This window comes from Synchiropus splendidus, chromosome 1 (genome assembly GCF_027744825.2).
Source record: "Synchiropus splendidus isolate RoL2022-P1 chromosome 1, RoL_Sspl_1.0, whole genome shotgun sequence".
Classification (NCBI taxonomy): domain Eukaryota; kingdom Metazoa; phylum Chordata; class Actinopteri; order Syngnathiformes; family Callionymidae; genus Synchiropus; species Synchiropus splendidus.
In genome coordinates, this window is record NC_071334.1 from 64,662,704 (window position 1) to 64,690,388 (window position 27,685).

Below are 27,685 nucleotides of genomic sequence, written 5' to 3' on the forward strand. Positions count from 1 at the left end.
TGGAGGAAGATCTGATTTGAGCTTCAATGAGCTGAAAAATATCAATGTGTGGACATGAAGTGAGAGAATACAGGTTTCGATTTCATGACGGTGGTACAGAATAAGTGACATGCGCTGCATTTGAGTGATGTACTTTGATTCAGGCAGTTCAGTGAGAGTGGACAAGGTGAGCATGTGACTGGTGATCTGTGTGAGGTCGAAGTGATGCAATCGACCGCGCTGTGGTGGAAAGTATCAAAGGTCTCATGAGAGCTCCGGAGGCAGTGTGCTGTGTCTTATTGAACCTGATCCCCTGTACGGCAGCGCAAATTGAAAATCTGTGTCTCTCACAAAGCACTTGCTCAGGTGCTACAATTAAAGGAGACAATTGCTGTTTGGAATTAAGTTCAAGGCCCAGACACTTTGACGGTTGCCCGCTGTCTTTTAAAGCCAGTGCCTCGCAGCTGCCTTTTAAAGTCAGAGCTCTGAAACACCCTGAGGCCAGAGGACCCAACTCAGCGGTGGGAAGTGACTTTCATGGAAATGTCTGATCGCGATGACACACCGAGGTGTCAGCGGAAGCATGGCGCATCTGATCCATTTAACCACAGCTTTGTCCAATATATAGGTTCAATCCCAACTTCTGGATTTGGAGTGAACCTGCACCCTTAGTCTATGGTGTTTGTGTGAGTAAGTTGGGGATTGTATGACTGGTTGTGTAGCTGTACGCGAAAGGGTATGCTGGTATGTTGACCCCACACGAGCGGGTTGTCAGGGAACAAAATTCCAAGGGGGAACACTGTGAAACTCTCACCCCAAGTTGACAGGAAAGACTGCAGTAAACCACAGACCCATTGAGGGAATTAGCAAAAGAAAACATACAGAAAAAGAAACACATCGATAACAACAATCGAGATGTCATGAAGCAAATAAACAAAGCTCCTTTTGTAAGTGATACTAAAATGTTCTTCCTGAGGGACTCAAGGAGGGGATAAAAATATGAAAGGACCTTGGTCAATGGGTCCAGGTTTACTGTTTCAATAATTGCATTTGTTGAGTAAACTCCACATGGTACGTTCATCACTGTCTGATCTCACCTCCATCAAGGTCTTCGCTTCCAAAATGGTTCCGGTAAAAGAGCATGAGCTCTATCCGATAGCACTTGTATAGTGTCACCAGGCAGATCAGCAGCATCAGGATGGCGCCAAGACCCCCAGCTAGCTCCACGGTGTACATCAGCTCCGCTAAAGAGGCAAAACAAAAAAGAAAAAAATAGCATCACTTTGGAGGCCTGGGAGCAGAAAGCATCAGGGCACCATCGCACAGAGGAAAAAAAGGTTTGCTGCTTGTGGAAAGAAACATAAACTGCATTATAGATTCAATTCCTGGCTTTTGTTTGGCGTATACAAATACCATGTCAGCACGAGGAGCAGTTTTATCTCTCTCGCCCCATCCCTTAACTATTACAAGGTGTTTTCAAAGAAAAACAGCAACATTTTATGTAGAGAGTTCATTCGGTTTCATAAAGGTGTTTGGTCAACCCCCAGGACTGAACTCTGATACGTTGATGCAATTTTAAGACACACTTTTCCAACAGTGCCCCTGAGAGAGCAGGAAGTACCGCTGAAATTCTGAAGCAAAAATGAAAGAAGTTATCCGGGGACAGTCCAGAAGCTAAATCTCAGTTTATTGCATGTGACATCTCTTCTCAGCAGTGGACTTTGGGAGCTCATAGGAAGCTGCTGTACTTCACTCATGGGGGGCCAAGGCCTGTTGATGCAAGCGGGGAGGGAAAGCATCTGAACACAGTCAGCTCAACGCTGTAAGTCACTACAGATGTGACAAAACCCTTCAGTTCAAACAGTACAGGACAAATTGATTTACATATGTAGATGAAGGATTTGAGATATTTCATGCGCTGTTTTCAATTCATTCATTTGTGGTGCCCGGGTTTGAGGCGATATCAACGTTATGGTTATAGCGTGTTAGACTTGACGTCCAAATTCACTCCAGCGATCCTGAAAACCCTGCAGTTTTAAATGACAGCAGGAAGGTCCAATGAAATCTGAGCGTGATGCTCCCACTCAGCAGGCGGCCACAACAAAGAAAACCGCCCTTTGGCTAGATTTCAAACCGACTGGTCCAACAGCTAGACCTGGGCGAGAGCATGAAGTTTCAACTAGGAACTAGATACTAGATACAACATCATTTTTTTGTGCATTAAAATAGCATATTACAACCTATGTATTTTGTGCTTCAATATAAAGGTGTGAAGACAAACCCCAACCATTCAAGGTTTTCTCAAAGGTTGTCAGCTCTGTTTTTTTTTTTCAAAACATTTCTCCACTCATCTCTCTGGTATTCTAATTGTTTACAGTATTCTTTTGTTGCTCCACCACTGGTGGTGGAAGACCTTGTCACAGCTATGCCTCACAGACTCAGAGGTGGTCAACCTTCATTGGCCGTCTAATGGACAACAGCAAATGTCTGTTCTACACACAGGCAAGTGAAGAAGGAAAAAAAAAAAGACGGAGAACGAAGCGCATCACCATCCATCAACATATTTTTAACCTCGCTGGGGTACAAGGCGGCCGCCCTGATGCGGCGGCCATCAAGCAGACAGCTCCCATGATGAGTGATGATGGTCTGGAGAGCTAACGAGCCCGGCGTATAACGCTTCATCAGGCCGGCGCAGGAGAAGATGACCTTCAGCCAAAACTCTGGACAGACCTAGACCATCAGCAAACCAAACCGAAGTGTGAGGCTTCGTACTTCACACTCTCCAACTTTACATGTGACACTCAATGACTTTCTGTGAAGACAGAAAGACTGATGTTGTCGGTGAATGACAAACAGAAACAAATATTGGTTGTAATCCACATGTATTTATACTGTGAACCACAGACTGACTACAGGCATGGGGCCCAGAGACGTGCAGGTGGGATCAGAGCTGACCCTTCTCACCCTGGACATGGACTGTTTGTTCCTCTTCCCTCTGGCAGGAGGCTACGGTCCATCCAGACCAGAACCTCCCGTCACAGGAACAGCTTCTTCTTGTTGTTTATTTTATTTTATTTTATTTTATTTTATTCCAAAACACTTCCCTAGTTGGTGGGATCCCCACCGACCATGGCAATAAATTTGATTCTTATTCTGATGCTTTATGCTAAAAATGTCCTTTAATGGCCTGTTCAGTAAATCCAAGTTTAGTTTGGCCCACAGCTTGAACTGTGTTTAAAACTTTGCTGCTTTTTGTGATTCAGTGAGGCACCTCTGTTTTAGGGCAGAAGGTCACGCTGGGAATGATTTCCTGCTAAATAAATAGAATGAAGAAGAATGTGACCAGCAGATGGATCAGTGCTGTATCTTCAGGTAGTCCGTCTTGATGAAGACAGAGCTGAGCTATGAGGCTAAGATTTGGATTTACAGGTCCAAAGTTCTAGGCTCTCACATTTGGCTACAGACTGAATTCGGATTCATAGTTAGGGTGTGAACTTAAAAACTAGAGGAGCCTCTTGAAGTTCCTTGGGCACCAAGATGCCTCACTGCTCCACCTGGAGGAAGTGGAACTGGGCCCACCAGTAGACCTAGGATTGGTTGGCATTCCACCCAGAAAACTGTGGGTTTCTGGGAAGAGGGGAGTCTGGGCATATTTGTCCAGACCAGATGTGGTCAGGGGCCACATGGGGCCCTTTCAGTGTATTTGCGTGTAACCTCAAGAGAACTGACAGAAACTCAAAAATGCCAGTTGTGTTTATCTTCATATATTTATCAGTGGCATCTGTTAAAGTATTTTTATTTCTTTTCATCAGTTTTTTTTGGTAGCTATTAATTTTCCATTGGAAATGCCATATGACTATGAAATACTATATGTCATTTTAGTTTAATTAATGCTTTGAATGTGTTTTGCATTTGACATATTTGACATATTTGTCACCATTCATTTAAATCTTCTTTTCTACTAATTTTATGGAAAAATTAAACATCCTTAATTTTTTTTGTCCTTACCTTGTTCTGGATTTTGAACATTGAGTGGCCCCTTGGTAAATTTAAATTCCCACCCCAAGTCACAAAACACATTTTAGCAAACAAACTTGATGGAGCATGAAATATAAATGTAGTTTTACAACCAGTAAGTTGCAGTGAATTCTAATTGAGCTATGAAGCACTTTTGTGTATATTTTCTCCATTTCTCAAAGGATCTTTAGTGTAAATAAATAATTTTTCTGCTGCATATATTTACGGTCTACTACAAAAACGACTCTATTTTTCACGTCAGGTAAGAAAAAGTTTGTCTGCCGCAACACAACTTTCCGACGAGAGGAAATGAGGATGGTTCTTTAGGCTAATACCAAATATTCTGATTGATGCCGCTGAATTTCAAGGGTCTTGATGTGAGCAGCGGTGGGAACAAAGATGCTCTCATGCAAAGAGAGCCATATCCAGTGAGCTACTTTCACAGCATCAGGAGACATCTGTGGCAAACATGGAAACACAGACGTCGACTGCACCGCGTCATACATGAAGGGAAGGATGGGAACAGGATGGACTTCTTATGAATGCTGTGAGGAACCAGCCAACATTCCAGATTCTTCCCTCTTCTAATATGGTGCACGGAAGAAAACTGGGCTGCCATCAAAGCAGGATCCAAAGCTGTGAGCTTAAAAGAGAGGAGAGATGTATTAATATGTTAATGTATTCCACACTGACAACTTTAAGGCTACAGAGACTCCCCCCTCCTCACTGCCTCGCAAAAATCTCGCTTATATAACCAGTCAAAATCATCACGGAATCTATTTAAACAGTCAAAAAAAAAACATGTTTGCTTGGAGACAGTAGGGTACATGAGTTGTGTGAGAGGAAATCTGAAAATGTGCTGGAGATCAAAAGTGGATTAGTGTCTTTTGGGTGAGGTCACTGTCAAACAATCCAACATCGTGTCGGGGATAGAAACCTCCAAGTACTTTCTCTTCAGACGATCATGGATTTTTCTTCAGGCCTTTGTTGGATGAATCATCTACCTCGGTGACCCACTTTTCACTCTGGCTCCAAGCGAAATACAACTGGTCAGTGTCTGTTTTGTCTGTCAGTGTCCCACCTGTTAACATCACTGACGTTTATTAAGTTGATAAAAAGAGTGGAGCGTGATATATTCAACCTCCTTTTGTTGATAAATAGAGTGGGAGGGAAATGTTTGAGCACTGTCATGGAGAAGGACAAACGTTTTGGAGGGAAAAAAGATCATTTTGATTGATTTGAGACAAAGATCATAAGCAATATCTTGAGTCCTGATTTAAACTTAGTTTTCTGGGAAGATATTATCCAGTAAGAAAAAAGTAGTAAATGTGAAATAGTAGTTTTATGATATACTTGCTTCAATTTATAGACATATTATTTGTCATTACGGGTCATAAATATGAGAAGATCCTTTGAAGTGTGAATATAGTGGCGACAAAAATCATAAAAAAATGGGTTTCATTACGAGGCATTTTTCCCCAACATTATTTATTTATTTATTTTGAGGGACAAAAAATGCTCATCTAATTTCACGTAACATTTCAATACAATCATCAATAGCTTTGACAAAATGGGTAGACATATTCACTTTTTATTAATTTGTAACTAATGAATGAAAAAAATACCTTTTGGAGGGCGACAGAAATGAAAACAACACCGTGCCCACCTCTGAGCTAGTGGTTACTGAGTGTAAGTGGAGGGCAGCCACGTTTGGGCTACTGTCCACTTGCGGACAGCACAATAAAATCATATATCAGCATTGTATTAGTGTTGTGAAGGTGAAAATGTTCGTACTTCCTAAAGATTTTCCAAAAATTCTCACCATTTAAACACATTCCAAATGTTGCATATCCTTTCCTCAAAGATTGAGGTGCACTACCTTTTACTACTTCCTTTTTCATGCTGAGGCTTTTTCCCCATTTCCCCACAAATGATATACTGAATAATATGTGACTCTTTTTTCCTTGAAAAGTGTATCATTATATCCCTTTAAAATGTCATCTTTGACAAAGACGTGTGGCTCGCAACAGTAGGTAGGTGTGGCATTACATCCTCCCCGATCTAATGTCATCATACGGCACACGACTAGTGAGTGGTTTGATTTGAGTCACCTTTCTTGGAAAGATGGATGTTGGCTTGCCGTCTTCCGTTCCCGTTCTCCACGTAGCAGGAGTAGTTTCCCAAGTCGCTCTCTTCCAAGGAGTCAATGGTGAGTGAGATGGACACCTCTTGCTCTCCCAAGTGTTCGCGGATCACCCTGCAAATGAAGAGAAGAACCATGAAGCCTTTGCTGAACCTCAAAAAAACAAAACCTAACCACGGCAACAGACTCAGTTTAGCCTTTGGTCGTTCTGAACAGAACATTGCATATGCGCCGCATCAGACAATGAGTAACCCTTCAGAACTGTGAACAATGAATGGAATAACTGATCAAATAAATCATTGCGAGACATAGTGACATAGTGATAAGTTGAGTACAAGCAACATCCGACTTTCGAACAGCTTGAGCTTTACATCCACCCGTTCTTATGACCACACAGGGCAGATGCTTTTTTTTTTTTTCAATGTCTGGCACTGCAGCACGTAGCAGCACGGCAACGCGTACGACAGTTACGGCAGCACAGTATCCCAGCATCTCACTCTCACACAGCCATCTACCACTACAGTAGCACCTATAACCCTCGCGTCGGCCATTTTGAATGGCATTCGACTTACGTCCAATCTGACTTACGACCGGTTGGTCGGAACCGATTATAAGACAGATGTTACCTGTATACTGAGTGTAGTGACAGAAAAACTCGATACATGAATGCTGTAATATTCATGAGCTATAGCCAAAACCTCATACATGGAAGGAAGTCTGACTTTCCCCTGGTCACGTGGTTTGTTCCTCACGGCACGCACCTCAAAACAAGACTTCATTTTACATGATCACTTTTGAAGTCCTTTCCACTATGACCTATTCCCATCGGTTCTGTGCCAAGCTACACTGGGCCATCAGTTGGACATAAACACCTCGTAACCAGGTTTGTGTCCCAGTGGAGAACGGACGTGGTGACACCGGGATGGTTATTTTAACTTGACAGGGGCCTGTTCATTAGCCAAAAAGCCTCCCTTTCATTAACAGCAGCTGTCCAGTTGAAACGACGGTGAGAAAGAGCAGCAAGAATAGAAACGCTGACGACGCTAACAACCCACCAGGATGAGATGACACAAACCTTCAACATGTCAGAGTATCTTTTCTACTATTAAACAAACTAAGCACTTTTCAACCCAACTACTTCTTCCAAGAGCCTATTAATATTCCGGAGTCGCAGCTTTTTCATCTAAGACGACAGCGTGGCAGGCTACAGGCCGGGCGTTTTTTATTAGAGGGGGAACTGATTCAGCTCATTTTAGCCGAAGAAAGAGTTTCCAAAAGTCAACACAAAAGGGGAGTTTGATGGTGACGACAATTTTTGAACTAAATGCATCCACAAAGTCTTTGACAACCTTTGTGATGTCAGACCAATTACTGGAACTTTAGTGCGGATACTGCAGACTTTTTTGGTTAAAAAAAACAAAAACGACAATTTCATTGTAGTTGACATGGATTTTCCGTTTAGCCAAATGAAACCTGGCAACCTCATGAATTGGTAAAACTTGGTATATTCATGAGGTTGCCAGGTTGCAGGCTTAAATGACCAAAAAAACATAGGTAGTTTAGATAGGCAGTATGAGAAATCTGCTTGATAATGCCTCATCTTTGATTCAGCTTTACAGCCAATTGACAAGTGCGTTGTCCAAAACTTCTAAATTCCTCCAGGGAATTGTGATGTTGCGATCACAGCTATTGTTAACGCAATTTCAAACAATTCCCGCAATCTATCTATCAATCTAACATCCATCCATGTATCATCTATCCATCCATCCATCCATCTATCTATCTATATATAGACATAGTTTTTAGGCAAAGAACAGACACTATTTTTTACAAGCTACTTGTACAGATCCTTTATTCAAGTCATGTTGTTCCAGAACCATAGCTGATGGCAGCTTCACAGCAAAAATCAGCAGCAAAATCTGAGTGACTGACTGAGCAGCCATGGTAGTCTTCCCACTCACTCCCCGTTGCAGCATGCTTTTGTGTGATTCATTTCCAACTTATAAAAACACATTGAACATATCACTGTATCTCTGAGCGTTTAGCGGGATCCAGCAAACAAGCAGTTATAATGCTGAGTGTATTTGCTGGTGTATACGTGTGCATCTAGGCCAGACCTGGGCAAAGTGCGGCCCGGGGGCCAAATGCAGCCCTTTGACTGTATTTATGTGGCCCTCCTGGAGGCGGAGGATAAAACTGACATTGTTGTTGTCTCTGACGTTGTTGTCTTGTGCATTGTTTATTTTAATCCATTATGATGCAACTGAAACACAACTTTCTCATTTGATTATTTTTCTTTCTTCTTTTTGTTGGCTGTTTCAGGAGTATTTTTGTCCCTTAAAATAGATCAGAATTGAAAGTAGATTTTGAAATCTATGAGACACATGGAGAGTCTTTAAATGGAATGTGATTTAAATGAAACTGTCAACGGTCACAATATATAACCTGGCCCCTTAGCAAATTTAATTCCCCACCTCTGATCTGAAGTGTGTGGTGCTACTGTAGTCACAGTCAGATGAGTGTAGATCTGTGCTTTAAGTAGTTTGAACTAGTCACAGTCTCAGGTCAACACATTCTCACTCCTATGGCGTTTTACAGTGGTCATACGCCGTTTTTCGGTTTTCGAACGTCCCGGAATTCACAACATTCACAAACAAATCGAAGTGTGAACAACAATTTCGAGTTTTTTTTGCTTCGGATTTCGAACGAAAATCCAGAACTCGAATGGCCCCGAAAAAAGCCAGAAAAAACATAACGTGCGCGGACCGATCAGCTGACCCACGACGCGCTTTGTCATTGTGTATAGCGCAGCCTCTGTACGCAGACGTGTCCTGTTAGCTACATTTACTGACTGTTTTGTCTTCATATTGAGGTGTAAAACCTTTCCTGTCTCCACACTGGACCGTGGTAGAGTGTCACAGGGGAGGTGCTGGAGCGCTCACTCCAGGGTTTGATGTCCTGTTGTGGGCTGGAGCTGGGACAGGGATGAGGCGAGTCTGGGACAGAGCGTGACTTGGTTTATGACTTTGTCACAGCCAAACTGCACAGAAGCGCACATTCAGAGCTGGACACGCACCGGGCACCTCTTCACTTCTGGAGAGACCTCACTCACTCGGCAACCCCTCCCACATGCAGCGGCCACACACATAGACGAACAGCCACCTGCAGCAGACACTCTACATTCACTCCTACAAAAGCCTATGTTAAGGCTTGGAACCCATTATTTCTTTTTCCATTCATTGTCTGGAACGGATTGTGGTCAAGAACCAAGGTACCACTGTATATTGGCGTTGGGAAAGTGGACTTTGTGTCCCATGCTGACACCGAAGGCGGCATTTAATGCTGCATCTTGACATATCAGGATTTCAATTAAAGCACATGCCTCGCCTTTTGAGTAGGACAGAGGTTGGAGTCAGGTAAGCCATGGGATGCAGCTCCTTTGATTCCACATGTAGCAACTGAGGTTATTCAAAGCCCCACAAACAGCTGTGCCTTTCACCCAGAGTGGCTTTCCGATGACACCGTCAGCGAGGAGAGCCAAATCCTTTCGAGAGTCCCAGAGGTTAGGTCTCCGGGTTGACCCACAACTCAGCTGGCAACATTTGTATGATATATGATTTCCTCAAAACATTAATGTGTATTAGTGTTTCTTGTTTTACGAAGCAAACAGTGTTGAATCAGGATGTATTCAGGTGCTGCACTGTGCTCCTCAGTGGAGGATTAATGTGCAGACAAAAGGACACCTCTTAGGAGTAAAGACGAGCTGCAATATATGGCGCTGGCTTACCTGACAGCAAAGGCTTATAATCTGCTCGCAGCACATAAAAAAAAAAAAAACTATTAATTTTTTTCGACCATGCAAAAATGAAAAACCATTAAAGGTAATATCTTTGTTGCTACATGAAGTAGCCGCTCCATCAAAAGTCATTATGAGAAAGTGGGTGAGCAGGGGAGGTTTAACAATGCACGCCATTTGAAAATAACCTGTGTTAAGGTCTGTGGATGTGAAAGGAATTCTGTCTTTTATCCTGATTCCTGCCAGCGTTTACTGACACCATCCTTCTCCATTCAAGTTCTAGTCATCCATGAATAAAAGAAAACACGACTGAAGCCTAAATATCTGTCCCCTAGACGCAGCGCTCATACGTCATTCCTGCGCCACCGTTGGTGCTTGTGAGAAAGGGAAGAAATCTTTCTTTACATTAGGCATTTTTCCAGTCCAGACCGCTGTTATCCATCATCGCCAAGTTCATGTGTGGGTGAGTGTATAAGGAAGACAAATAGATTTAGGTGGTTGTTTCAGAAAAATGGAACCATCAAGCATGACCACACTCATCGGTATCTGACAGGTAGTGTGAAAAATTAGATGGCGACTGAAGAAAAAACGCAACAAAAATAGACGAAACTCATCGAGCCGGAGAGAAAAGCTAAATAAAGGCAACACAACTTTAGAAAAAGTGAGGCGATTTGAAGAACCGGGAGATGGCTTGATAGCTGCAGCTCGCGACAGGGCGTCGACAACAACCTCATTCTCCAGCTGGTGGGACAGTTCCCTCTCTTGAGAAGAGAGTCCTGGAGAAGTGTAGCAACCACCTGCTGTAAAACGGGCTTGAAAATGCCTCGTCCTTTCCTCAAAATCGAGCTGTGTGGCAGAAACGTGTCCTCACATTTAACTGATTTTCAGCAGCTGCAACAAGATAAATTGCAGTTGTCTGGTTATGAAACAATGCCTTTAACCATGCAGATGATTTTGTTCCTTACATTTATTATTCTCGTTTCAATTCTTGTGTTTTGTATTTTGATAAATTCCGTTTCTTTAACATATTGTCATGCATTTTATTTATACCTATCTTTATTTTGGCTGGTACTTTTGTGTTTCAGGTGCCATTTTCTTCCTTTATATTTGTCATTGTAAACACAGAATTTAGGAAAATGAATTGTGGAGAAGCAGTTGGTCTCCGTTATGAATTTTACAGGCATCATTCAGTCGCTCTGAATGATATAGATGACTGGATGAGCTTTGTCATTCCTTCATTTTTAGCAGCTTTTTCACTGGTTGTGTGTTGGACAGGTTGCGGGTCTGTCGCATGGAATGCATAAATGCATATCCACCAGATTCACACAGACACACACCGGAAACTCATTGATAAACCCCTCCATGCGTTTGAGAGAAAACACATATAAGAGACAAAATGGACATCTGCACCATTCGTGATAATGTTGCTCAACTATGTCCACGTCCTCCAGATTATTATCTTCTCAGTGCAACAATCAATGCAGTGTTCAGCCTCTACAACAACAATGAAATGATTTTAACATAAGGTGCATAAACCATAAAAACATCAGAAGTCTCACTGGAAAAATGCTTGTGTGAATATATTGGCTGAGCCCAATGATTTACTCATTCATTCACTGATGTGTTCACTTATGTATTTACTGCATTTTACTCAGTTTCTTAAAACAACATTTTGCAGTGTGCAACCATCTCAGGCGTTTTGTTGGCTTTGTTCATGTATTTAGTATACTTTACTTTATGCCAAGTGAAAGAGCAATTGATTGAAACTGAGAGGGGAACTAAATTTCTGAAGGGTCCACATTACATACTGTAACTGTTAAGAGGGGCAAATAAATAAATAAATAAATAAATAAAAATCATAAGGATCCTTAAAATTTCCATCAGCACAATCTCATTGAGTCACCTGTTTTGGTGATGACATCACATTGTATCGTGTGATGTTTCTGGAATCCATTTGTGTTGTTTGGATTAATATATCTATTTTTTTTTCCATAGCTACTGACACAGAATGAAACACATGTCCTGTTTATGTTTTGGTGTATTGTTAAATTTGTATTGTATTGTTATTATTCTACAAAACAAAAATAAACAAATTCAAATTCCATTTCCTTTACTCATTGACTCCATGCAGGAGTTTAAAAACAGTGACTTAACTAGGTAGCACTTTCTGACTGCAGGCTGCATGCACTCACTCACAATCTCCTGTGTTGGATCTAAAAGTGCAAGGTTGCACCACAGCGCCAGACAATCTGTATGCAAGGCTAATAAGCAGTCCACGCACAGTTCCACGCTGCAAGCTCCGGCATCATGGATTAAAGTCTAGTGGAACTCCTGCAGGATCACCGTGATGTTTGTATTCCACTCTGCAACTTCACCTCCGAGAACCATGAAGTCTGGCTGCAGAGGAGCAATTATTTTTTTGTATTTCAATATCAACCCAGGATCTCCGTGGTGAAACATGGTGCCAAAAGATCCATTTCATGTATTACAGCCGGCCCTTTGGGGAGCACTCCCGAGTGATTAATTTCCATTTCAAAGCTAAGAGCTCATGCAATGATGTCAGGGAGCCGGTTTTAACTGGCGCAGTCAAGTGGGAAGGAAAATAAGAAGACAAACAAAAATGATGCTCCCGCGCGCCTCCGTCTCTCTGTATGTGCACTTCGGCGCAGCTAAAGGTGCTGATCTCTTGGCTTGGTGGCTCATTTGGCTACGGCACAGAAGCACACTTCCCCGCTTTATTATCACCTGCCAAGCCTCCCTGACATGCAGCCGCCTCTAATTGGCTCGCTGTCCTACGCTGAGGCAAGCGCTGCTGCTCAAGAGCAGCTAGCCGGCTAATGGAGACCTCTCCAAATGCCAGGTCATTGACTAGTCCACTGACTGTCCTCCCAGGCTTGAGACGCTGCTTACGGTTAACCTTTTCATTCTTGTCATTAGACAACATTTGCTGCAAAGACCGAAACTACACTTACAAGTCTGTGTTCTGTTCAGAGATGAAAGTAAATATACATATATATATATATATATAATTTAACACTTTGCTCTCCAGACAACAGGGAACCTTTGTAAGTGCAGGAGTTCCTGGTCCACTGATCACACTGATGCACAAGACACGTGGCAGCTAGGATGATAACAATAGCAACAAACATGGAGGAATCCCTGAACAAAAGCAAACAAAAGCATCTCTTTGCCTTTGTTCAGGGATGTTTTTCACTACACAATGGCCAGGGTTTCCACTACTCTGAATGGACTTAAAACTCTTATAAAATAGAAATTGTTATACAAATATTTTCAAGACATTAAAAGAGATTGAGTTTAAATAAGGTGATATAAAAACATCAATATAGCCAACATTGTGATTTATTGTGCTATTGTCAAACTGATATAAAATAAACAATATTTTGTTGTTTAAATGTATCTATGGGTCCATCATTTGAATCAGTAATTCAAATTGGAAAATGGCTTCTTGTGGCAAATATTTTTATACCATTAAACTGCATATATATATATATATATATATAAAAAACATAAGGAACTATACAATACAGCCTTAATTTGGAAAAATGTAGTACTACAACTCCTACTACTACAACTACTAATAAAACCTGAAAAGTCAATCCCGAAAGTTTTTTTTACTTATATATATATATATATATATATATATATATATATATATATATATATATATATATATATATATATATATATATATATATATATATATATATATCTCGATGAAGGGGACATTATATTCTGCTTCCAGCTTGCTCACTGCTGAACCAAATGCAAGACGGATGCCATGACAGCATTTCATAGCGACTGGAGTGTTGTTGCCGTCTTACTTGATGTCGCTCTCTTGGACACGTTCTTCGTCCAGATCCTCGATAAACCTCTCGCCCTTCATCCAGTAAATAAGCGGACTGACGTCACCGGAGTAGCCGAAGAACGCTCTGCAAGTCAGGTTGACAGGACCGCCTGCAGGAGACATGAGAAAAATCACATTAACTCAGTGAGCAACTCGCCTGCAGAACACTGAGGCAAGAAGAAAGTAACCATCCTCCTTATCTTGATGTCACTATGCGAGGCAGCTGATAAAATAGAAGGAGAATGACAATGTAAGATTTGATAGTCTAACAAAAGAGATCATATTTTAGAGGGAGGATTTGGAAGGAGTGAGATGTGGCGGCATATTCGTTGCCTTAAACATGTGGCTCTGTGCTGTGAGTTGACTTGTCACAAGCTTGTGAATTTGAAGGCAATTTCTCAGTTTATATTTTCACAATTCAGATTTCACAGATGTTTATGAGCCATGAATGTTGGACTAGCAGTGACGTTCGTGTTGGCAACGCAGACATCGACAGACCTGTTTGTTTTGTCACTATGGACTTCCCTATGGATATCCCTCTTCATCCCTCTTGTTTGACCTGTTTGCCTTTCGACTTACCAGTGACACAGACTCAAACAAGGATTTTCATAAATAAAAGGTGACGTCGATCAGGCATTTCTGACTTAAATGATAAAAATGAGGAAAATGTTAAATATAGTTCCATCATATGCAGAAAAATAATATATAATCAATATACATCCTTATATATATATCCTCCACCTTTTTAATTGGTGAATATAACGGCAACAGAATACTGGTTAAAACAAAAAAATAGATGTATTTTCTTCAGTATTTGTATTTTTTGATACAGTAACAATAGTGCTAAAATGAATGTCATTCAGAAACTAGCTATATTTAGATGCTGCATGTGGTTTTTACCTCTCCTGTCCTCCAAAATATTTTAGCCACCTGTGGAATGTACACGCCTATATCGGCCCATTGAAGTGACTGGTGGGTGACATGTCTTCCTTGCCATGAGGCAGAATACAGGGTTTGCAGGTTAAATACAATTTGATGTTTACAGGTGTCCTTGAAGCCTTTTGTCTCTTTTAATACTGTACATGGAATTTCATGAACTACTCAAGCCCAAAAACTTTCTAATAATTGCCAAAGTTTTCCAAGTGAAACTCCGGCGCCAGGGTCTACGTATATTTCCATCAGAAAACCTGCTTCCAAAGTATGTCAAAATCAAAAATAGGAAATGCGTTTTCTCCGCCATTGTTTAAATATTGATGTCTTCAATTAGTCGCTCCGCACGGCAGCTGCCTCAGGACCCACGGTTCTATGAAATCACTACAGTTTTTCAATTCAGCTCAAATTATTTTACATATAAAGCAGATCAGTGGCGCTATATTTCGAGTGCAGCAGAAACAAACAAGTATAAAGAAGAATGAAGGCACAACCCCCCCGAAAGAAAGAATAGAATTCTGAAGACACAGTGCTTGTTATTGTTCTATCGCAAACCTTTCTGACTGAAAATAAAACATCTACTACCAAACTCATTAAGTCAGAATCCACATAAATATTGCAGCTTTTTATGAGTTCCACAACTACAACAAAGAATGAGGACTTTAATTTCTTCCAGGCAACATTAGATAAACCTCAAGTCAACATTATTATCCGGGATGGTTGTGTCATTAAAATAGCGCAGAAGTTTGTGGTGTCCAGGGAAGACAAGAACCATGAGAACAGCGGGATGAAGATGAGTCCGGAAGGAGTGAATCGGCCTCTTCCGTTCACATCAGCGGGGAATTTTTGCGGGGCACAATTCATTTCTTGCTCATATCCTATGTGACTAGAGACCGATAAACCCTTCGCCTCTTGTCTGGCTGCTGTGGATTAGGGACTCCTCCTCACACACACACTCACTCACACTAGACGGCCCATCTACCAGTGTGTGGCTTCTGCTGCGACAGAGCAGCTAAACCATCATCAAAGTCTGGGCCAGAAAGAGTCTTTTCAGGTTTAGGAAGATGGAAAAAGGTGATCCGGCTCACTATCATGAGCAATCTGTCCACATCAGAAGCACTGAGGCATCATCTTTGAATACTGCAGAGTTGAAAGGCGCCCTGTAGTGCAGTCTCCCGGATGGGAACTGAAGAAATCTGGCTTGGTGATCCATGAATGGGTTTAAAAGCAGTTTTGCATTTTGGGGACAGAGGGTGCAGACAGACTCTAACATCAGTCTTTCACAACCTTTGTCCACTAGATGTCACTGTAGCGTCACAACGGCCAGCAGGACGATGACGCTAAAAAGCCTTATGGATGACATATTATGTGTGAAACCTGACACAAAGGAGAACAGCAGTCACCTGACGACTGATCTACAACATGGAAGAGGATTTCTGAGGTCCACTCTGTTCTCACCCCTCAGCCTCATTCACAGCGAGTATCTCTCAGTTGCAGCAGCCGCAGGATGTCAGCAAACTTTCTGGTGGCTGAGCAGACAGAGCGGAAGCAGTTTCACTTTGGAGCGATAGGAAGAGCCGTCAGCAGGAAACGTAGCGCTGAGACGGACATCCATAGGTGGACAAGAAGGTGGCGAGAGCTACCGAATATCAGGAGCCACAGGGGAAAAGACAGTGAAGCCGGGTGACTGTCAAAGACTGATGTGAAGCACTCACTACTTGAGGGCTGGTAGGTGAGAGTCACGTCTCACCTCAGTATCCCGGAGTGTCTCGGAAGCCCACACAAGCCGAGGGTGGACTTCCGAACTCGCTGGACGTCAACACTGACTTACAAACACATCGATTCGTTCTTGGATTAACGGTCTCCAAGTCAATATCTACCACACTTAAGATTATCATGATGGTTTAAGACAGGATTTGTTGCTCTTCCCGCAGCAGGAAAACAAGAGTCAGCTCATTTGAGTCTTTGAACGGCATTACTTCCCGTAACAAGCTTACTGTTGCACAGACAAAAGAATGACTCCTTCCATCAACTGGACTTCCATTTCTGGTTTTGTTTGGTTCAGCAACACAAGACAAGAGGCAAGTGTTAAAGAGGAGTTAAAAAAAACTGTTGACAGGATCAACTAGCACTAAATTTAAGGACAATAAATGATGTTCATACAGTACTTACTATGATACGTACTGGTGACATACTGTGCTGTGTATCTGTAGTGTCACCTGACTACTGTCTGGGTTGAGTTCACTTTTCAAGCCAAGAGGTGGCACCTTCTGCTGCATTATCTTTGGCTTCAAACTATTATTTAATTGAAACTTAGATCATTTTTAAACCAAGAGCGCCACCTATGGAGCTCTGAAAACTTGAACACTGATAAATATATATATACAGTATATATTTTAAGATGTTACAAAAGTGCAACTTAAAGTCTGTAGCTGAGGACATTGACAATAACTTCATATTATACTGAGTAAATGAAACTCTGAAACAATTAAATGTGAAAAAAGAAACAGAGACTGGCATCTCAACTTCAACTGTCCGCTTTGAACCGCATTTCACTTGAGAGTGGCTGTGGCAAAAAGGCACAAAATATCTGCTGTTGACAGGTATGTATGTGGCGCACCCGCACCTTACACACAAAGATTCAGTCTCTGCACCGACTGAGCGGCTCCAAGCCTGAGACACAAAATTCTGCTCACATTTGTAGTCTACAATCACTGTTGTGATCCAGTATTTTAAACACTTTTTGAATCAGGTGGCTGTAGTAACGCTCAACAACTTACCTAATGTCAGTCTAAAATTGCCCTGCTGTATGTCGATAATGCCACTGTAAGATGAGAGACTCCAGAGGGACGGAGAACAACTCATGGAGAAATAAGTTCCTTCCCACACGCAGCTCGGCATCACCCATCACATCCATGGGCACATCTGCATGCAGAATGAGCCGCATACATGTTCTCTTCATCTATCAGCATTTGCCTTTCAGATCCAAACAATCCACCTCCAGATTGAGAAGTGGGTTTTTTTTATCGGCCTGGAATAAATTAAGCCCTTCAGCGAGGAGGAATAATACGCCTGATAAGCCTGAGACGAAACTGGAGACCAGTCATTTCTTTATCTTAACAGCAACAAGGGCATACATTGGATTATTTCTGATGGTTTCGGAGAAGGGAAAGGGGAATTCAGTGGGAAAAGATAAACAGTCTACAAACTATAAACGCTTGCGGTGCTGGACAGTGATGGCTTTATCTGCAGAACGTCCCGATCCAAACCATTGCTAGCGCGGCTTCAAGATATCTGCACATGCATCACAGGTGGTGGAATAAGAGAGTACATCCAAGCCACTTAAAACTATTGAGTCCTGACAAGTGGAATGAAAATGAAAAAAACCTTCTGCTTGAGCTAACACATTTAGTGTCTTGAACCAAAACTGGGTTGAAGGTTATTTGGACTGAAATAATTTAGTTTGGTTTCGAAGCACAAATGGCTGTGAATAGAGTTAAGAAGAATTAAAACACACAAGTAGTAACAGACAAATAAATAGTTGCTGAAAAACAAGGAATTGAAAATAATAAAAATTGAATTTAAATGAAGGCACTAAAAGGCCTATGCACTTCAGCTCTCCCGCTCCTTCCAGAAGTGGGCGCATTGTATAGTCTGACGGCCCGAGGGACTAACAAGTTCTTCGATCTCTCTCTGTGGAACCGGGAGTCTGGAGCTGACAGAACTTCTCTGGCTGGACAGGACTGGGTTCAGCTGTGGTTTTTATTGGACAGGATCACCCTGATCTTGGAGAGCATTTTCTGCTCCACTACCTTCTTCTCAGAATCCAGGCACAGTCCAACCACAGCGCCCGCCTTCTTATTGAGCCCGTTTATCCTCGGAATATCCCTGTTGGCAACACACAGCAGCGAGAACACTAGACACAATGGACAGATAAAACAGGTCTAATAACTGAGAGCAGACCCTGAACGTGGTCGGCCTTCTCGGAAAGTACATCCTCCTCTGGCCCTACCCAGCTCAGCCTGTTGTCCAGTGGCAGCCCCAGGTACTTGTAAGAGGAAACCCCCCCAAGAGGAGGGAATGCTTTGTTTAGCTCTGACTGATCAGGATTAGGTTTGGACAGCCATACCATCACTCAAACAATGACTTACTAACAACATTACATTGCCTGTCACTGCCTCTCATTTTTTAATTTTTTTTATTTAGTGAATGGTTCTGTGAAATGGTGATGACAAACTGTGTGTCCTCCACGGCTACAGTACACCAAACAATACTGTCATCAACAACATGATGCGAACAGAGTTGCATAAAGAAGCACAGATACGGTGACCTAAACAGTTCCCATGATGCTTTGCAGTTCATTCAACCAATCACAGTGTAGCCTCTACAGTCGGTCAGATGGGCAGCGCAGCACTCCGGGAACAGAAGAGTAGTAAGAAAACATATTGACATAAACAGCACATTTTAGCACTTTAATGTCAATAAAACACCTGTAACGTGTGATGTGACAAGGTGGAACCATGGCAGCATGAAGCTGGATTCCTCGCAACATTCCATAATTTATTGATCAATGACTGAGATTGGTTGACCTGGCTGCAGAGTAGCATGGGAAGTCACTGTTACTGAGCTGGCTGCTGTTTTGTATTGCCTTTCATAGTTTAAAGAATGGTACTCAGACCTGTGTGAAGCGGACAGATTTCGAACTCATCTTAGGATTGTCGTTCTCGTTTGGAAAAGGTCCTCTGACATCCAGGCAGGATGCCACCTGGACGGGTCACTGGACAAGAGACCTAAGGTGGACAGGTGTCTTGCTTCACCAGGGAAGGCCTCCAGAACAGCTGGAGGAGTTCTGGGTTGATTTCGAACTCATCTTAAGATTGTCGTTCTCATTTGGAAAAGGTCCTCTGACATCCAGGCAGGATGCCACCTGGACGGGTCACTGGACAAGAGACCTAAGGTGGACAGGTGTCTTGCTTCACCAGGGAAGGCCTCCAGAACAGCTGGAGGAGTTCTGGGTTGATTTCGAACTCATCTTAAGATTGTCGTTCTCATTTGGAAAAGGTCCTCTGACATCCAGGCAGGATGCCACCTGGACGGGTCACTGGACAAGAGACCTAAGGTGGACAGGCGTCTCGCTTCACCAGGGAAGGCCTCCAGAACAGCTGGAGGAGTTCTGGGTTGATTTTGAACTCATCTTAAGATTGTCGTTCTCATTTGGAAAAGGTCCTCTGACATCCAGGCAGGATGCCACCTGGACGGGTCACTGGACAGGAGACCTAAGGTGGACAGATGTCTCGCTTCACCAGGGAAGGCCTCCAGAACAGCGGAGTTCTAGATTGAGGGAACCTCATTCGTGACGACGCATTATCCAGATTTTCAAGGCATTTACTCGAACAACGCACTTGAATGGAACGGAATTATATTTCATAATTGCCCTCCTTGTTGTTTTAACTTTGAAGTTGTTTGTGAAACTCCATTACGGCATTTCGAGACACCCCACAGTTACTCCGACTTGAGAGCTCATCTCATTATCACTCCACGCGGAAGCTACACCCCCTGACTAATGATGGTAAACCAGGAACCAAGAGGCACAGCACAGTTTCCATGAATGATCTGAGCATGTTAACACGCAGCAATCATAAACAGGAAATGCTCAATGATGTGATGTGAAATCCCAATTTCATCCGCTCGCTGTGACTTTTGCAGCGAAACAGCCGTGTCTGGAAATCAAATAAGCTATTACACAGGAATATACGCGAGAAACAAGCGAGCTGAAGGTTGGGCAAATAACCAATTTGAAGCCCGTGGAACAGAGCTTGACATTTAAAAAGATCAACACCCACACTGTGCATTGATGTTTTCATAATACAATGTTCTTTACCATCGAAGTGGTGACTTTTCGGCCCTGCGTCCCAGCCGCCACCCGGGCGAGCTTTCTACATATTCTAGCTGGAGAAAGTCACACTTGAATTCTCCGAATTAAAGGCTCATTAGACTTTAATGAAACACTTAAAAGGTGCTTCACAATACATTAGACAAATGCCATGTGAATTGGAGGAAGCACCAAGTTTGAAAATATCATCGGCTCAGATCCATTACTGGTCTCACGATGAGTTTGACTGATTCTATTTAAATCAATTGGAAGGGATATGAATATGCAATGGGACGGATCCATTTTAGAAAGATATTAAACAGAGTTACGCTGCTCGCGTCCCCTTTGCTGGAGTTCGTCCCAAGCCAAAGTTTTGCCTCACATCCCTGAATTTATGAATATTGTAGAATGGTCAATATCTGCATTTAAGGAGGGGTTTATAAATATTATATCTAGATAATGTTATACATGAAGTAACTTCACTGTGATACACTCATAGAAGTCAGGAGACTTTAAATCACATTTTATTGGAGATGCAATTCGATTGCTAATATTATAATTTTTTTTTTTTTGAAAGGCAAAAAAACCAACAACAATGCAACACATACAGCACCTGTATTCAGGTTATTATTACTATTATTATGTAATAAACAGTCCAAGTCGTGAGTCGAATGAACTCATGGAAAGGCATCTCTGGGCTTCACCACACCACTCACAAACCTACATCCACTTTCCCATCTTTCATTGGATTCTTTCCATCAGTTTTTGGATGAATTGCTAACACTGATAATGTCGGAGAACATCCTGCCCTACTGCAAAACATGATCATTGGGATCTTTAAGTTCACACGACGCTCTCATGGAGCTGGAAGACGCCAAGCTATTTGTGAAGCGTGCAACAAGCCATGTCCTTATGATGTTGCTGTTGACATTTGAAGCCCAGCACCTGGCCGTGCCACCTGACTGTTTCAGGAACTGTATAGCGTCGCAGTTAATTTCCAGATTTAAACATTAGCGAAACACAACAGAGGTCCCCAAATTTAAACCACTCTCAAACCGTAGCAATCTCTTTAGTTAGTTTACAACCATGCTCCCCACAGAGCGTGTGTTCACACGGACAGATGGGTGGTGTCACTGGTGCATAACAGGAGTGCACACACACACATAATAGACTTATTGTATTGTCTGGAAAATCAATGAAGAATCATGAATGAAGAGTGTTCAAATATTCAGTCAATTTAGAATGGGATTTAACAAGAAACCTAATGATGCTGAACTTTGGAAGGAAAGGTCAACATTCTAAATGTTAAAAAAAATGTTGCATTTGCATCCACTAGTTTTTGGATCTGGTTACACCCCTAATTAAATTACTACTAATAGTATCTAATATTGAATAAAATGCTGTAATATCCTGTTCGACTGTAACTTTGACTCCTCTGTGTTGGCATATTTAGTGCACGGGAGCATCACTGGAAAATAAAAAAAAGCACTGGCATCTTTCCAGAGCTTATGGAGAACCAAATGAAGAATAGATAATGATACATGACTGAGAGGTTTGAATGGAGGAAGTTTTCTCTTGTTACAAAAATAGTTGGAGATTGTCGCACAAATACTGACTTTGTCCACTCCACCGCCGGTGGGAGGAATCAAATCCTTAAATGGACAAGCGCAGCAAATCCACAGCCAAGATCGGGACTGCTTAGTGAGCTCAGTGAGCAAGGCTGAGAGAAAGACTCTCTCCAGGGAGAGTCCAAGTAATGAAGGCAGGACACAGCCCGGCGTTGAGAACGTGACACGCTTTCCAGGGGTCACTGTGTCAGATATACGCCGCACACGTGAGCGGTATGACAAAACAAGTGGGGGCGATAACATGAAGGGAAAGGCAAGGCAAGAGCAGCGCCTAAAGGTGTCAAATTCAAATGGTGCACTAAAGTCAAAGGTGAAATGTTTACTCTGGAATTAGGATGAGCACTGCAACACTCAAATACAAGGCACTCTGGACACCATTGTTGTGCTTCTCAAACTGAGCTCTCGATTGACAAATTGCGTCGTTCCCGCCTCGAGTAAAGCTGTAGCATGACAGGCGTCTTTTGCGATGAGGACAAGCTTTTTCTGCCTCACTTACGATCCTCAGATCTGGCTGGTGAGTGCAGGGCGTCTATGCCCACGTCATCCAACCAAGAGAGGGTCAACACAACTGCCTCTCCATATGGAAAGAAAGCAGTTGAGGTAGGTCCGCCATCTTGCTGGGATGCCTTCAGCATGACTGGCTTGTGAGGTGTTCCAGATCCAACTGGCATAGTCGATTTCGGAGTAGCCCTCAGTTTTCCTTGGTGTTTCCAGGAAAGGGGGAACTGTCTTAGCTCAGTGCATATGAAGATGAATGGAGAATCACACTTTTTGGAGCTTCAACGATTTATTCTTCAGAGGTTAAGTGAGGTTACGTGGTTACGTTCTATAGCTACGGCAGTACTATTTGATTTCCTTGTCTCGAGAGGATCCGATATCTTAGCCTTAATTCTCGCCTACAGTGCACCTCCCACCTGCCGTCTGAACCATGATAGTTATATCCTTAAAACTGAAGGAGCTTTTTAAAACTGTGCAGGGAATGTGTAAACTGAAGGTAAAGATAAAGTGCCCTCTGTGTGGCTATTTTCTGATAAGAGAAGCGGTGACTCAGGACCAGTGAGTCTCGGCTAAATGACTCAGCTCCCCAATATTTCTCTAAATGAGACTGTCTGTTTTCACATTTTGGCTCCTTGTTGTGCCTCCTTTTGTTTGGATCATTATCCTTAACTCACTGCCCCTCAAGATGGAAATAACAAAACACAGAGCTTAAAGGCTATTTTGTATTTCAGTTTCAGGTATTGGTATTATTTCATGGGTAAATACACCAACATTGAAGGACTTGATCCCAAATCTTTGTTCCCTGATGCTGCATTCCTATCCTGCAGCAGGTCTCCGACACTCTCCGTCTTTTAATAAGCAGCTGCACTGGAGACAGACAAACTATAGGATTGTGAGAGCAGACAGGCCATGAGGAACAAGTGGCTCTGCAGGAAAGATGCTGAGGGAAAGGTTAAGGCTCTTCTGAGAGCCAGCAGCATCATCACAGCATCCTGCTGCTTTTCTCCTGTCCATCGGAGAAAAACGCAGCACGACATCTTTGCCTCCGTCCATCAAATCTGATGCAGCTCAGGATAATGATGTGTAAGGGCAGGTATTTTACACCAGTGTGGAGTCTGCATCATCACAGAGCGAATACAAATATTGCCTGGTCTGGAGCATTTTTTCCTTCAAAATTTAATCTCGTGTTCACAAAGAAGTTTCTCCTTAAAGAAATTGCGTTTTAAAATTCTTGTATTTACCAATAAATAACTTGGCCACTGGACTTGAAAAGTGCAGTGTTGCAAGCAGTGGTACAGTAATAGTCGAGAACTGCTTTCAACAGAGCAAAACTGACAAGTCGAAAACACACTTTTCATCGCCCAGGAAGGCTTGTGACCACAGCAAAGAGTTGGCTCCATGAATTTGGTGCAGTGATGGAGGTAATTGAGGTGTGACATGTCTTCAACCCGGTGATCCTGTGTGGCTTCTATGATTCTCGTAGACGAAACTATAATGTGAAGGTGAAGAAATGTGGGAGAATGTAAAACACAATGTAGTATTTTAAAAGGATATTACTCAGGAATGCACAAGCATTGTTCTTTCATACTCCAGTATATACAGACGTGGAGATCAGTGGAGAGTTGCAGCAAAACTGAGGTGCAGTATACTTGAAGTTTACACACGATATTTGAAATGAGTAGCACACTGAAGTATACTAAAATTATCATGCATACTACTTTTTTTCAAGTACATTATCGAAGCAATTCCAGATATAAATGGTGGAAAGTATCACAGGAGTGAGTAAATGATGTTAGAAAACAGACTAATGTTGTTATTGTTCGGTACTTTTGCTCTGAAATGGTTTTGTTTTAATTTGAAAGTTTGGTGATTCTTTCAGCATTATTTCTCCCGCACTGTAAAATAGCTGTTACACAGTAGCTCTCCGGAGGAGCATTGGAAATAAACTACAGCGGTTTATAAAAAAAAAAAGGCAAGCCAGTTCTAGCTAGTTTAGTGTCGCAACCCAACATGAAACATGAGAATCAGTGCGTTAGAATGCTGTGTCACTCTCAAGTGCTGATTCATGTTCGAGACTTTACACTGAAGCTCTGAAAAAAAAACCTAAACTGCTGAGCATTTAAACCTGTCGTGCCGTCCATTTAATTAAAACCAACACAGTAAATCACATTCCTCTCTATCACAGAGGAGAAGAGCACCAGGACGAGGAATGAGTTACGGCCGCGTATCAGGAAAGATTCCATAGATTGTTCATAAATGTTGTCTCTGCCAGTGTCTGTCTGTCAATCACAGCACACGGAAGATTTCATACCATAGATAGCAGCAAAGTACTGGCTTCTACTGATCATATTAAGAGATTACAGGTAGTAATAACGCCAAACAATTACCTGATAACTCCCAAGGTCACTTGAGGACCTTCTATCTACCAACACCAAAACAGACTGGAGGATATGTGTGGACTCGTTGGCTTCATCCACTGTCGGACAAGTAGATTTTCTACAGTGGAGCTTTAAGCCAATCTCCCAAATCCGCCATGCGATTAGAGGAAATCCGTGAAATATCTTGGATACGATGTCAGTGTGATCTACAACTGTGTTGGGAAAATAGTACAGCTTTTCAGCTTGACAAGGGATTGATTCTCATGTGACAACCAAATGAAGGGGAAAGAGAGAAAGCATGACGGCCAGATACTCGGTGGATAATTCCGGAGGTGTCAGCCTGAAATACACTCTGAAATGTACTGGGTCTCTTCGAACTAGTCCGTCGTCATTTCCCATCCTCCTGGTCAATGTTTCGTCAGCCACATACACTTAACTGTTGGTGGAATAATAAGCACGGGCAGGCGCAGGGTCATTGTCCTTATTGTTATAGTTAGCTTTGGCGCAGATGATGTGAGCTATGATACTTAGACTTAGACTTTCTTTATTGTCATTGCACAAAAGCATATCACTGTATTATGGCAACGAAATTTCGGTCTGAGGCCTCCGGTTTCCAAAAACAAAACTATATTTCCAAAATAAATAAATATTAGATAAATACTAACATAACAAAACATAACAAAAATAAATAAATCAAATAATATTAATTTTATATTTTATATATATATATATATATATATATATATATACTAAATATATACTAAATATAAACAAATAAACATATATAAATAGACACATATAATATTAATATAATGTAATATAATAATATGTTATAATAAACAAATACACTGCATAGAAAACCCATCTGCTGCACTACAAAGTTCCAGCCCAGTCGATTAGTGGGGATTCATTTAGACAACAATTACCGAACCAATGTGGCTGAAATTTCAAAACTGTGCAATCATGGAAATAAGTTGAAACGACACAGAGTTGGCTAAAACCAAACGTGGAGGCTGAAAGGATAAACATTCAATGAAATCCTCAAAACTGGCCATGTTCGACTGGGAATAAAATGTGACCTTGGTTTTTGTTACTAATGGTTTTAATGGCTTAAATTGCTGATGGGTTTTAATAAAATTAAGAATTTTATTTAAAAAAAAAAAGATTTGTGAAGAGCAAAATAAATTGCGTAAGAGTTCAACTATTATGAAGCACTTCTTCAGCCAACTCTCAAACCAAATAGATGCCCATACTTTGACTCAAAATGACAAACTTTGACACACGCACACCTCCATACAGAGGTTTGTCACACCATCATTGTGCGGACCTCTCATTGCAATAATGCTTTCCCGAGTCTAACCATCCTAAACTGAAATGAATAACCTGAAATAGGACTCTAAACCAAACTTAAATCCAGTTATTTTGTTCCTCAAATTCAAAGTTAAACTTGCCAGGACCTGCAAAACACTCCCAACTAAGCAAAATGTCCTCACATGTCCTTACACAAATAGATAAACCAGTCACACACAGAGAGTACATACATTATTGACAGGACCTATCATCACCAGAGGTGAAAGATTTCTAGCAATATAACCAAGAGAGGGTAAAAAAAAGTGAAGGACATCAGGCAATTGCTTGAACATTGTCATCAATTTGTATATTGAAACGTTAAAGCCAAAGTAAAAGTGTATGTCATGAGATAAAATATAAATCTACGCCCCCGAAGAGTAAATGAGGTGACTGCTATTTGCTGTTACTGCTGCATAAAAGCCAATACTCAGGAATGCTCAAATAAAAGTGACAAATGATCCTGAGTCTAATTAAGACAAGTGTTTCCTTAAACTGAGGAAATGAGTGTGATTACATTAGCCTGTTATTTATCTGCGCTGCCTGGCGCTCCTGTGCGCCATCAGCAGGAGAGTACACCGGCAGCTTACTGATGAGCTCCCGGCATGTGCTTCGCACAGCATACAATTCCACCATTGACTCAGACTTCTGCTTCTGTGTTTCTCGGCAAGTAAACAGCGGGTGAGATTCCATAGAGGGGCGGTGAAAATCATGGTCGCACTGAAGCACCGTGTCTCATGAGCTGCATGCCTATTGGTGGAGTTCAAGGTGGACATTCTCAAGGTGAGAAGAAGCCACGTAGGATGACCGAGAGGTCACTCTGTTCCGAACACAGAGTTCTCATAAGAGCGGCAACAACTGCTAAGCCTTACCAGCAACTATGACCGTTTAATCGCCCACGAAGAGAGTTCAGAGAGCTCACCTCAACAGCGAAATGGAGGCATCTGCACTTTGACTTTCAAGGTCAGGGTTGGGCAATTAATTTTCCAAGGAAGGCTTATTAAATGCTGACTCAGTGGTGTGGTTCTGTCAGACCAATTCTATCTGAGAGATAAACATGTTTTGTACATAACAGAGCTGGGACATTACCAAGGGCTTGATGTTCTGTGAGTGCTGTGAGCGGCCCTGGAGCATGTACAGTGGTACCTTGGTTCGGCTTGGTTTGAGAAGCGATTTGTTCGAAATCTGAATCGATTTTTCCCATTACAATGAATGGAAAAAGAAATAATGCA

At 42.0% G+C, this 27,685-nt stretch overlaps 1 protein-coding gene across 2 annotated transcripts in view; it reads right to left on the reverse strand.

Moving 5' to 3' along the window:
- Positions 1–27,685, reverse strand: part of LOC128766000 (interleukin-1 receptor accessory protein-like 1) — a 228,151-nt gene that overhangs the window by 12,103 nt on the left and 188,363 nt on the right. For both annotated transcript variants that reach the window (XM_053877321.1, XM_053877311.1), the window contains exons 7-9: positions 13,778–13,910; positions 6,108–6,253; positions 1,077–1,223 (exon numbers count right to left, since the gene is read on the reverse strand). In XM_053877321.1, coding sequence (XP_053733296.1) covers positions 1,077–1,223; positions 6,108–6,253; positions 13,778–13,910 — 426 coding nt within the window. The remainder of the gene's footprint in view (positions 1–1,076; positions 1,224–6,107; positions 6,254–13,777; positions 13,911–27,685) is intronic.